At 40.7% G+C, this 13,973-nt stretch overlaps 1 protein-coding gene across 4 annotated transcripts in view; it reads right to left on the bottom strand.

Annotated features, from left to right (window-relative positions):
* The window catches only part of LOC129703908 (exocyst complex component 6-like), a 190,959-nt gene that overhangs the window by 135,349 nt on the left and 41,637 nt on the right, over positions 1-13,973 (bottom strand). For all 4 annotated transcript variants that reach the window (XM_055646612.1, XM_055646613.1, XM_055646614.1 and 1 more), the window contains exons 2-5: positions 9,183-9,354; positions 7,172-7,219; positions 6,988-7,078; positions 884-929 (exon numbers count right to left, since the gene is read on the bottom strand). In XM_055646612.1, coding sequence (XP_055502587.1) covers positions 884-929; positions 6,988-7,078; positions 7,172-7,219; positions 9,183-9,354 — 357 coding nt within the window. The remainder of the gene's footprint in view (positions 1-883; positions 930-6,987; positions 7,079-7,171; positions 7,220-9,182; positions 9,355-13,973) is intronic.

A 13,973-nucleotide genomic window follows, 5' to 3' on the forward strand; every position in this document is an offset into this window, starting at 1 on the left:
AAGAGGTACGGGCCATGTCTACTCACTCTCTCCTCCCAAAGCTAACGCACCATCCTAGGAATCAGTCTTGTGAATTTTCATTGCACACCACATGGCTTTAAGGCACCGTACTCTTGTTGCAGTCTCATTAAGGCCCTTTCTAATTGTAATGTGGCCTTTTTACAGTATTCCTCCTGTAATAAAGGCCAACACCAGAACACCCAAGTTTGAACATCAGCATTTTCCTAGTATGCCAATATTTAAAGATTCCAATATTCTTCTCTTCTATTTGGGACACCGAACTGGATGACCTTGAATGTTCCTAATATTTCATCAGTCATTCTCACCCACCCGCTTAGCTTCCTATTATCCCCCTTGGGGAAGAAGTTTGCATCAACTTCACCATTTTCAATCCTGGTTAGTTTTGCTATTAGCAGTAAACTTGGAAATATGTAATTTGGTCTCCAGTCAAATTGTTGATATTATAAATAATTGGAACTCGAGTACCAATCGCCATTGATCACGTTGCTAATGTGAGAAACATCTTTTATTCCTACATTTAGTATTAGCATTGATCAAGGGCTATATTGCTCAGATAATAGCATTGGATATTCAGGAAAAGTGGTGGACCTAATTCATCATTCATGGCAACTTAAGATGCCGCATATAAAAAACATCACCCAAGGATAACCACTCAACAATCTTTAAAATCTGCACACTAAAAGAGTCCCATGACAACTAAACACAAATGTGCACTTGGGAGAAACAAACCATATTTACAAAAAAAATATGCAGCAAATTAATAGTTCAAACAAAATCTTATTGTTCAAACATGGAATCAGAAAGAAACAGATGATAGGGAGGTGAACTGTAAAATGATATAGTGCATAGACATACAAACTACCTTTTGGACTTCATCTGTTCTCTCACTTTGCTGTACATTTCTAGCACTAAAAAGCAGAGAGATGAAGAATAAGTTAATATTTCTTAACATAATAACCAGTTCAGAACAAAAATGTTCAAACTATACAAAACAACAAGTATCAGAACACATGATATTAAGTCTTTCCAATGTATGAGGGCCATTGAGGAATCTCCACATTACAAGAACACGTTTTTTCTCTGCAGCAAATATCACGCTGCTCGCTAAATTTGAATATTTCAAATCCAAAAGGCCACATGATGAAAAAGTTATACTCATAATAACACTCATTAATTTGGCTTTCAAATGCATTGCAACTACAGCAAAAGAGGACCAAGACAAGGCAATTAAATGCACGAGCAAAGCACAAAGCACTGGAGTAACACACCAAGTCAGGAAGCATCTGTGGAGGGAATCGATAGGTGATGTTTCAGGTTGGGACTGTTTAGTTACTACAACGCCATTTTTTTTGCTCAAAATTCTAACATCTGCAGTCCTTCATGATCCATGGAAAACAACATGCATCTTCAGCCAACCTTGGCCTTAGTGAAAAAAGCAACTAATTATTAGTATTTGTTTAAGAAGTAACTGCAGATGCTGGAAAATCGAAGGTGGACAAAAATGCTGGCGAAACTCAGCGGGCAGCAGCATGATGATTAATAGGCAACGTTTCGGGCCGAAACTTTTTTGAATCGCTCCATAGATGCTGCTGCACCTGCTGGAAGCTTTTTTGTGTAACCAACTAATTATTAGTATTTGTTTAAGAAGTAACTGCAGATGCTGGAAAATCGAAGGTGGATAAAAATGCTGGCGAAACTCAGCGGGTGAGTGAGATTACTATTTGATACTTTTTTGAATTGCAAATTGTAACAGTGGAAGATTTATTTGGATGACACTAGGTCAAGTTACTGTATGGCTTATGTCCTGTATGGCTGCCTGTCCTGCAGCTGTCCGTTTTTTTCACTTTTTTAAATTGTTTTAGAACGTTAAAAGTGTGTTACTTGGGGGTCTAATCTTTTTATGTGTAGAGGTGGGGGGGGGGGGGGGGGGGGGGAAGGGGAAACTGCTTTTCTAAGTCCCTACCTGGTCGGAGAGGCTGCTTTCCTCCAAGCAGCACCTTCGACCGGTCCTCGCGGCCTACCAGCGGGGCCTGGAGCGGCGTTTCCTGAGGGGACCGGCCAGAACCTCGGCTTCGTGGCGGCACAGCGCTGGAGCGCTATCGCGGAGCGGGCGATGCCTTGCCGCGCTGGAACTGGGACCTGCCGATTGAACATCGCGGAGCTGCGGTCTGTGGAACAGCCAGCCGTGGGTGGCAGCGCTGAACTTTACATCGGGAGCCTGGGATCTCTCGCTGAGATCGCCAGTGGTGGAGCTCTGTCCAGCACAGCCTGTTGGCTTAGAAAGCCGCGGTCTCCGGTAAGGAAGCGGCCGTTCCAGGTATCCCGAGCTGCTGAGAGGGTTCTCCCGACGACGGGGCGCCATCACCCGGTGAGTGGGCCTGGGACACTGGGCCAACGGAGCGGCAACTGCGGATGCCTCAATAGGCCCAACTATAGGTGGACAAGAGGATGGGGACTGGACTTTGTGCCTTCCCCCACAGTGGGAACCATTGTGGGGGAATGTTTTTATGTTTTTAATGTTAAATTTCTTCCTTAATGTTATGTTGCATTTTTATTAGTGTGCTGCAAGGACGTCTGAATTTCCCCTAAAAAGGGGATTAATAAAGTTATTATTATTATTATTATTATTATTACTGCACAGGTTAGATGAATTTTTACGTCCCTTTTTGAAAAATAATTGGAAAATCTGATTTACAAACATGTTAATAAGGGCAAGAGCAGCCCATTTGTATGAGATGTATGAAAATTTGTGTCAGATATCCTGAAACTGGACAAAATATTCAAATAGAAAATGATTGTTGAAGAATAGTTAATAAAAATGGCCAACGTACAACCTGCAAAGAAAAAGCATATCAGTAATCTATACAATTTTGCTTAAAATTATATTTCTATTCTTTCCATCAAATATTTTGCTTTACAAAATGTTCCTTTACAAAAAGGCAAGTACAGATTTTGAAAATTAACAGGTCAAAGATTCTTGCAGCAAAACACAAATGCACAGATGGCAAACAATTTACCCCCTTAAGGAAGTTGCAAGATTTATTTTGAATGTTTTTTGCCCCCCTTTTCTTGGGAGTGGTCAACATTTCCAAGTAGCTTGTATATTTTCATTGCTGACCTTTGCGCTTCACACCTGGTTCTTAACTGTTATTAGCAGGAACCAGGAAAAGAAAAACAGATGTTGGTATATTTAGAATCATCTCAAATAAATTGCATTGAAAGTGCAACCGTTGCACCTTTTCATGAAGATTTATTGGACGGCAGCTTAAAAATAAAATGGAAGCCTGTGAATATTAAAAGGGAAAGATAATGGCAACTATTAAAATTCTAGTTGCAATCCATTCTAATGTCCATGCAGGTATTGAATTAGGAAAGGGCATGCCACAAACAGCCATAAATTAGACACCTGAAACTGTGAAAGCGTTATCAAATAGCTCATGATGGCGTTGCAATTTTTTCTTTCTACATGTATGTGCTTGTTCTACAAATTGGTCAATAAATGAAAGACCAGAGATGTAATTATGAATTAATTGTTAAGCACATGGAATAATCAGCAATCAAGTTTGGACCTAACTGCTGGTTTACAAAAAAAGACAAAGTGCGTCGAGTAACTCAGCAGGTAAACCGCCATTTTGCGAGAACATGGACAGGTTATGTTTCAGGTTAGGACTCTTCTTCAGACGATTGTAGTGTGGGGGGGGGGTAGAGCTGGAAGGAATGAGGTATTTGATTGATACAGGAGTGGTGAGATTTTTGATAGGCAGATGGTTGGACAAAGGCATTGTTTGAAGATGGGTCTCAACCTTTTCCTTTTCTTCAGAGATGCTGTCTGATCCACTGAGTTTCTCCAGATTTTTGTGTCTATCTTCGGTTTAACCCAGCATCTACAATTCCTTCCTACACACTGGATGAAAAGACAGGTACGAGATAAAAAAATTGAAGAGTTGTGAATAGTGAAGCTGGAAGGGGAGGGGATATTTAGGTGCATGCCTGGCTGGGCCAAAGGGGAGGGGAAAGAGAGTGTGGGGGTGGAATATGTAGTTACCTAAAATTGGAGAATTCAATATTCATACCACTGGGTTGTAAGTTACCCAATCAAATTGCAAAATGTTCCTCCAGATTGTGTGTGGCCTCACTCTGGCCATTGAGGAGGCCAGGACAGAAGGGTCAGTATGGGAATGGGAAGAGTTAAAATGGTTACCAAGTCTTTCCCAGAAGCTGCTAATGGTGTTGCCATCAGAAATTCAGCTAGTTTTCCAGGAAAATGACACTGCATAAGGGCACATTTGTATTTATTTGGTGTTTGGTGTTTAATTGACATACGTTCCACAAGGGGAACAATGAAATTCTTGCTAGCAGCAGCAATACAGGTCTTTAAACACAATACTCATAGAAAACACAATAAACAAAATATGTTCAATACATTTTAAATAAGTGCCAAATAAAAGCCTGAAATCCCTAGTGCAACCAAAACAGTTGGTAGTTTTGTTGGTGTTTTTAGTTTTCAAGAGCCTGATGGTTGTTGGGAAGACGTTGCAAGTGTGGATAGTTCACAGTTGAAAAAAAATTTGGGGCTGCAGTAAAATAAAGAATGGACTAAAAAGCCAAACAGATCTCTAATTCTTGTAAAATACTGAATATGCATGAATCATATCAGGGTAGACAGTAAAGTAACTGCAATTTCAAATAACGATTAAATTGTGGTCCAGAATCTTAAATTTAGATGAAATCTACAATTAAATTAGCAACCGTTTACTTGTTTTCACAATGACACCATTTTCCAGGATCAGGTCAATTTTGATGCAGAAAGTGAAATAGCCCAGATTATTATTTTTTTCTAAATAGAAAGATATTCAAAGATAACAATTACAGCACGGAAACAGGGCATCTCGACCCTTCTGGTCCGTGCCGAACACGTATTCTCCCCTAGTCCCATATACCTGCGTTCAGACCAAAACCCTCAATTCCTTTCCCGTCCATATAACTATCCAATTTATTTTTAAATGATAAAAACAAACCTGCCTCCACCACCTTCACTGGAAGCTAGAAATGAAGTTAGAAAGGATATTGAACTTTTATTTTAAAGCTTGATGGAGGATAAATGTTTATAAATTGATCATGCTTTTAATTTCTTGTATTCCATCCAACAATTCATTCAATGTATTGATTACTGTGAGAAGAATTTGTTATTAATCACAAATTCACCCTGGAGTTGGAGTCTATGCCCTCTTCTCACTTTTGCAATGTAGTTTTGTTGTAATTTTCTGCATTTCTCTTCCCATTATCACACAATTTTAATACCAATTATAATGGTAACACCAAGAGGAGACTTAAAGGTACCATTTTTCAGACAAAATTGATAAGGTAAATATGGTGGAGTTTTTTTAATGAACCTTTTGTTTAATTGAACTGAACTGGACACAATTTGGCCAAAACAGAATTCAACAATTCTTAGAACTGTACTTCAATATTTAGGATATGGAGTTTACCATTTGCTCTTCTGACAAAGAGTTATTAAGCAGGAATTCCGGAGTCTGTCTGGACTGAATTTTCCACTTTTATTTCAGGTATCCACCAACTGCTAAATTTTGCACCCATTCCTCTGTCTGACTGTAAATGTTTAATATATAAAAATAAACTGATGATAAACAGGCAACACCAGCACATTGTATTCATTTATCGTAGAACCACAACCAAATTTGGTGTAAGGATACCAAGCTTTAGCAACTTTTAATATCAACAATTCCAATCTTTACTTCTCCTTCACTTTCCTTTGAACCCTTTTCTCCTTCCAAATTTAGTCCTTGATGTATTTTCAATCCACTCAGAGCACATTTTCTCTTTGCCAGAGCATTCAAATCTCAAAGGTTTAGTCTTCAACCACAGCCCATTCCCCTGCATGTCTTAATACAATGAACTGGGATCAGCACAACATATCAAGCTCCATTTCACATCTTCACGTCCATAGCCACTTTTGACTGGAGTCTTCTCCCTGCCAGGTGGGCCCATTCCAATTTTCAGAAATCTCATTGTAAATGTATGCCAGTGGCACCAGGCCCTTTAAAAATCAAATCGTTTAACTCAGTGAAAGTGTGAACTTCACATTTTCCAATACATTTGCTTTCTCCCATACATCTTCATATTAGAATGCCACAAACATTATTTCAGGTGCAAACCGAAACACTCATGAAACTACAGGACGAGGATATGGGCAAAACAGGTTGAACACCGATTTTCCGGCAACTGATGATGCACCCACCCCTAAAATCCAGAAAACATTGGTGTGAGGGGTTATGGGGCAAAGGCGGGAGAATGGGGTTGAGAGGAAAAGATAGATCAGCTATGATTGAATGGCAGAGTAGGCCTGAAGGGCCGAATGGCCTAATTCAGCTCCAAATGAACCACATTCCATCTGCTTCAAAACCAAAAAAAAACCAAATCATATCACCCAAGGTTTAACGATCATTTTCTAACAATGTCTCAAGTTTACGCATGGTTTCCTAACCCTATGCATCTCCCAGATTCCTTTTAATTGAATGTCCTCAAAGATGCGATACAACTGAATCTGCAGAAACCAAAAAGGGAGAAAACAGCTGGATGAAATATACACTGAAGCATTTAATAATACTTTTTATGATGCATGATTATTATATATTGTAATGCAGGAATAATTTACAAATCTGGTACACAATTCTCAATATATACACACTTAAATGGAATTGTTTTAAATTGGCTTCCTTCACCTCTGCTACAAGTCAAATTTCTAAATGAAAATAACTGTTGCATAATAGGATGTAACCAAACTTCAATTTGAACAGGTGAGAATACTGACTTTTAATTTATAACTATTTTTCTTTTCAAATTCAGTACCATGTTTGGCTATTTTCGAAAAGACTCCACATATGTCAAGCCTATGTATTCCTCTTTTATTAAAATTCACTGCATTTTGCAATTAGCCTTACTCACCAGGAAGACAAAGTTGAAGCTTCTCGACTGTAATGGCAATGTTCCTCTGATGTACTCTACATCGAATTACCTCTTCACTTTGGTTAATCACCTTAAAAATAACAATTACCATATTCCACATTACCGGTACATTTTTAAAACTAGTGAAAAATACTCACAGAAAAATACTAATATTCATGCTTACATCTTTTCCTGCATCTTGAAGCCGTCGATTAGTATCAGTGACCTGAACCTAAAAAAATAACATCTAGAAATTAAACACTGAATAAGATCCAACGTTTCATATCAGTTTCAAAATTATGTGCATTAGAAAATCAAAATACTTTTTTGTTTTGCTAGGTTAAAGATATTAAGATTTGGCCATCAATTGACAATACTGTGTTAAATGTAAATGAGGATGTTAAAGGTTCAAATTAAAATGCAAGATATTTGAAAGATTGCAGGGATAGACAAATTCAAGGACATGGGTGGATTTTAAATGACGGGAAAGTAAGATTTTTGATGCATGCTGGGGAAAAAATAGTAATGTTTTAGATGACACACATTGTTTGAACTTCAATTTCAAATGTGGTACCAAGGTTGTGAACAGTCAGTGTTAAAATATTGCCAGAGAGGAGAATGATTAAGGAACAATTTGTGAAGGTTCCAACTGCTTCTCTTAATATTCAGCAATGGTTTTCAGAGAAGTAGTCTGGCAATTTAGAGATAGTGGAAGGATAGAGAGTGATGCTAGTACAGGTGCACAACCTTTTATCCGAAAGCCTTGGGACCAGACACTTGTCGGATTTCGGACATTTTCGGATTTCCGAATTGAAGATTTTTACCGTAGATTAGGTAGGTAGCGCGGGCGGCCTGAAAAGTCTGGAGCTGCTGCCTCCTCCCCGGAGACCGGGGAATCATTGTAAATCATTGCATAAATGTTAGTCAGTTAGTTTGGAGGGATTTTATGGGGTGGTGGTGGGGTGTGAAGGGGGAAACTTTAATTCTTAGTCCCCTACCTGGTCAGCGACTCCCAACATCGCGGAGCTGGGGGCTCCGTCCGGCCGCGGGCGGCGCCGGTTGGAGCTCCGACCCCGGCAACTCTACCCTTGTCTGCGCGGCGCTCCAAATCCAGCGCCGCCCGCGGCCGGATGCCCGCAGTCCCAGCTCCACGAATGTTGGGAGTCGGCGGCTACAGCGCTCCGGAGCTTACCGCACGGCGACCCGGTAAGGCATTGCCCGCTCCCCGCTGGTATCCCAGCGCTGCGACGCCGCCGACTCCCAACATTCGCGGAGCTGGGGCTGCGGGCGTCCGGCCGCGGGCGGCGGTGGATTTGGAGCGCTGTGCAGCCAGGGGTAGAGTTGCCGGGATCGGAGCTACAACCGGCGCCGCCCGCAGCCCCAGCTTGGAGTTGGCGGCCACAGCGCTGCGGAGCTTACTGCACGGCGACCCGGTAAGGCATTGACCGCTCCCCGCCTCTCCGACCAGGTAGGGGACTAAGAATTAAAGTTTACCCCTTCACCCCCCCTTCACATAAAAGCCCTCCAAACTAACTGACTAACATTTAAGCAATGATTTACAGATGTTTAAGTGTCTCCCCGGTCTCCGGGGAGGAGGCAGCCGCGACAGTAGTACAGACCTGGGTTGACCGTGGGTCGTTTCGGGTCAAGTTTGGCGCCAAACGCGAGCTTTGGTGTGCAGACGACATCCTGGGGGAAAATGGCCGCTTTGAAGGATGGCAACTAACTTTGATTGCAGAGGGTGAAGTCTGATTGGAGTAATTCAAACATAACATTTCAGGAAAGATACCCATGGATATTAGGTATTTTGCAGATGGAATTGTGGCTTTGTGGCTAAAAGGATTAGGGGGTATGGAGAGAAGGCAGGTACAGGATACTGAGTTGGATGATCAGCCATGATCATATTGAATGGCGGTGCAGGCTCGAAGGGCCGAATGGCCTACTCCTGCACCTATTTTCTATGTTTCTATGAATTGTGAGGGAGCAGTAGCAAGCAAGAAAGAAGGATCACACTTTGAACTTTGGAAGAGTTTATGATGGCAAGTGTTAAAGGTGCAATTGTAGCAGTCACGGTCACAATTATAATGTGATATATAATGTTACATAAAAGATTTGCAGCATTGTTTACAGTCAGAAAAATGTATTTGAAGTTCAATTGTTCTTTCTCACTCAATGATTTTTTTTTAAAAACATACCTTGAGTTTTCCTGCATCTGACCTCACTTTAAGCAGTTCTGTTATAGCATCAACAAAACCCTGATGGTGAAAGTTGCACATTTTTTCAATTTCCCGGTCGTGATTCCGAATGCGGGCTTCAAGTTTTTCCATAAACCGTTTATGTGCGTTGGGCTGGTCATCATATACAGATCTATCAAAACAAAAATGTACGCCAATCACAAACAATTTTCTGTAGTAAGGAACTGCAGATGCTGCTATAATACCGAAGATAGACACAGTGCTGGAGTAACCCAGCGGCTCAGGCAGCATCTCTGTAGAAAAATGATGAGTGCCTTTTCGGGTCAGGATGCTTCTTCACACTGAACAAATTTTTTTTTTTGGCTAACAATGAAAAATAAGTTTGAGTAAATTTACTGGTACTTATCTCAAGAATCACCACCAGAAAATTAGGCAGGTTATGTTCATGGCTCCATCTAGTGAAAAATGTTAATGATAGCAGTGGCACAGCAAGGAAATTGGCCACTACTCATTCATTTACATGGCATGAGTCCTTTCCATTATTATTACAATAGCCACTCTTTACATATATGCATTGACCATTTACAAACATCGATCGAAAAATATAAATATTCAAAAATCTTCTTTTTTGTGTAGTGCTTTAGTGCCGATTAAATCTCCTTGTGTTTTATTCTTTCAGGTGAATGACCCACTCATGCTGCCAAGGAAAGCACTCTAACACTTACACGCATGTTTCTCCAAATCAAAACTGGCTAAGAGAAGCGTACACCAACTGATAAGGCACTGGATGTGGATGTGCAAGTAAAAGCCTACAAAATATAACATACTGTAACATATTTATTACAACACAGAACACTAATTCAACTCATCGAGCCTGTGCCAACTCCAAGGTACGCAATCCTATCAAAACTATTCTCCCTCACATTGTTTCCCTGTAGTCCTGCAACTAATTAATTTATAATTTCCTCTGGCCAAGAGGACAATTGACAGAAGGCAAAGTCCATAGACCAGCTTTGCATTATATCAAAACGGCCTAGTATCCTCTATACATTAAAAGTCAAGGATATTAAAATTTAAAGCATTTCAGATGACCTAAAATGAAATTCTAAAAATGTTTGCAACAAAATACAACTTTTGCTTGATCATAAATTTCTCCCTTAAGATGCTAAGTCTACACTAAAACAAATAGGTTCTCTGAAATTCTCAGAATTTATACACCATTTTTGTTCTCCAAAGATGCTGCCTCACCCGCTGAGTTACTCCAGCATTTTGTGTCTACTTTTAATGTAAACCAGCATCTGCAGTTCTTTCTCACACATTTTTTTCCTTCTACTCGCATTTCTTGATTCATGCAGATTACACGGCCTCACATTACTGTGATTGCACCTTTGTCTATGAACATAATCACCCCATGTAATGCGGCAAGTTCATGACATTCACATGCACATTACTTATTCCAGGTTTTCTAGCACTTTCATGGGTAAATGTTCATGGCTTGCCATTGAACTGCTGTTAAAACCCATCAAAATCTCAACCTTAATAATCTTCTTGCAAACCAATAAATTGAATGAACGTAGATTAGTACTAATAAAATAGCCTGATTCTGTTGCATCAGTTATTATCAGAATGAAACAAAACAACTTGACACAGAGCAAAAGGACACAGTGTTGGAGTAACTCAGAAGGTCAGGCATCATCTCTGGTGAATATGTACAGGTGACGTTAGGCACAAAGTGCTTGAGTAACTCAGCGGGACAGGCAGCATCTCTGGAGAGAAGGAATTGGTGATCTTTCGGGTCTCCAGAGATGCTGTCTGTCCGCTGAGGTACTCCAGCATTTTGGGTCTATCTTCGGTTTAAACCAGCATCCGCAGTTACATCATACACATGCATAGGTGACGTTTCGGACTGAGACTCTCCTTCAGAACATGGAGCAGTTGCTTATGAATAATGTTCAGTGCACATTTGAAAATGCACAAATCTAATGCCAAGCTCAAAACAGCTCAAATAGATCGAAGAATATCGTTGTTATGAATCCAAGAAAAATGGAGGAACATTATTAATGGATAACGAGCTGAAAGTAAACTTGAAATAGGGTTGAAATCAGTGACGCCCAAAAAGTTTGGGCTAACAAGAGACAAATAGTATCAATTTGTTAAGTGCATTATTTTTGATTAACTTACAGAACTGAAGATCTTTTGACAATGATGGAATATAAATTTTGAAGTTCTGCCTGAATGGGTTGAATGACCTTTGCAAGATTTGAAATGCAATGTTTAACAAACAGTTAAGAATCAATACTTATAATAGAACTACCCTGCTCTCTCTCTCTCTCTCTTCTCTCTTCTCTCTCTCTCTGCTCAAGTTCATTCCATCTGCACATTATTCTTTCTTCACAACTGTCTTACGGACCTGCCAACAATCTAATGCAGCAACACTTCTCATACATGATTTGTTAGCGCCCTCTGCCTGTTCTGAATGTCATGCACACCACTTAAAATTAATTCCAATTTTATCCTCACCTGGTTTCTTCTGTCCATTAGCGAGCCCAACCATTTGTATTTTCTCAACTTACATTTTCCTACACATTTTTCCATTTGCACACCCAGCTGCCTTGCAGCTACGGCTCGCCTGCAGTCGGTTTGTCTTTTCTGTTTTTTGTTTTCTCTTGTCCCGTTTTTACAGTTTATTTCGGTTTATTTAGTTGTGTAAGTGTGGGGGGGGGGGTGGGTGTAACATGTTTCTTGACTCTTCCTTCCGGGGGGGGTGGGGATGTGACCTCTCTTGCCGTATCCCCCGTCTCTGTGTCCGTCTGCGCTGAGGCCTATCGCGCAGCTGGCCTCCAACTGCGACCGACTTCGGCCAGGACTTACCAACGGGCTGTGGTTGCGGTGCGACCCAACTTCCGAGCCTCGGAGGCTCGGCCGCGGGCCAGTGGACGACATCATCGGGAGCTCGAGTTCTGTTTTCCGGAGCTCCCACAACTACAGCTGCGTCCGCTGGACTGGAGGGCGGCAGCTTCGGCAGCTTCGACCACCCCGGGCCGCGGAGTTTGAACCGGCCCGTTTGCGGAGCACGGATTCAGCCACGGGACTTGCCTACCATCACCCGGCGGGGTCACAACATCGGAGGCTTGGATTGCCTCAGCGCAGAGGGAGAGCAAGGAGGGAATAGACAATGACTTTGGGACTTAAACTGTGTTGAGTGTTTGTTATTTATTCTATGTTATGACTGCAGGCTAAACCATTTTGTTGCACTGAAAAGTGCAATGAGAATAAATTGAATTTAAAAAAAAAAAAAAAAGCCAACACTGGCGCTCACATTCCACGCCCATGAAAGATTATTCATTTTTAACTCCAACTTGTGTCTTTCTCTGGTCATAACTGCCTCCTCATTTGTTCTGCTAAGTGACAGAGACTATGAGAAAGGCAAGGGTAATGACATTATGGAACAGGATAAAGGAAGAGCTACAGGTGTAGAATGCAGGGTCAGGTAAAGACAAGTAAAGTAGAAAGTAATAACGAAAAGGGACAATGCATTCTGGAGCAAAGGTGACGAATAGGGATCACCATTCTTTGATGGAACAAGAAGTTTGCACTGTGCCAACAGGGAGTGGAGAAGTTCAAATGTACCATGATTAATGAGGATTTACAAAGTTTTACAATCGGAACACAAGGAGATAATGTTGCAGAACCATCAACCAACAGTAATGGTACACTCAACATATTTTAATGACAATTAGGAGCACGTCTTAATTAATCTCTTCAAATCGGACATTAAAAGCTTGAACATTTTCTAATTACATTTTATTTTTAACACTACTGTACAGCACCACCATCAATGGCAGGAAAAAATAACATGTTTTAGTCAGAGATACACAGCAAAGAAGTGCATATGCAATTTTAAAATACCAATCCCTACTACCAGTCTGAAGTACAGGTATTGATTGCCAGGTTCCTGCAGGCTTTCATTCCTGTGAAATGGTTTGTAACTGCAAATCAGAAATGCGGCTCTGAAAAATTGTTTCTACATGTGAAAGGATGCCTGCAGATTCACAGCAACTGGCAAATCCATCCTGCCCATATCCCAAACACTCCTTTGTATGCCCAAGCTGTTCATAAGTCAAGATCTGTAACTTTCAAAGTGTATGCTTCATAATTCCATGCCACTAGAGGGCTCCCTTAGCATTCAAGTATGGTGACTGTAAACATTTCAAATCAAGGAGGGACCGTTATAAGAATGCATGTTATTCCAAAGTTAGTAATTAGGCCAAAAGTAATTTTCTCAAATACGTTATGCACATTTTATGAAGCTCTGGTCTCAAGAGAAGACTGATAATTGCCACCACATTTGGAATTATGAAAAGATCATCAACTTGTGCTTCTATGAAGAAACATGGCGCCGCAGATGCTTCTTGGTATTTCTGCTGGTGAGGAAGTGGCAAGCAGTTGTGGTGAAACAGGGAGAACTGCAGTCACTGAAAGATCAGCAGAAACCTCATTCAGGTAGCCAGAGAGTTATCCTGCTGAAATACCTGGTTGATTTCCATGAAAAAGGAACTTCATTACTTTATTTTACACAGTCAATCAATATCCTAACCTGTTCTTTGCAACTGCAAACTTACTAGTGTTATGTTGGGGCAAGAGATTTGCCTTGGGTTAGTTAGATACTAGAAGCTATCCTGTGTTTTTATAGTGGTCCTTTTTGCTTTCAATTGATTTGTAAATTTACAAACCACAGGGCTAATGTTTGCAATGGAGATTATGCCGACAACATATCAGACAAACAAATTC

This window comes from Leucoraja erinacea, chromosome 15, assembly GCF_028641065.1.
Source record: "Leucoraja erinacea ecotype New England chromosome 15, Leri_hhj_1, whole genome shotgun sequence".
NCBI lineage: Eukaryota > Metazoa > Chordata > Chondrichthyes > Rajiformes > Rajidae > Leucoraja > Leucoraja erinaceus.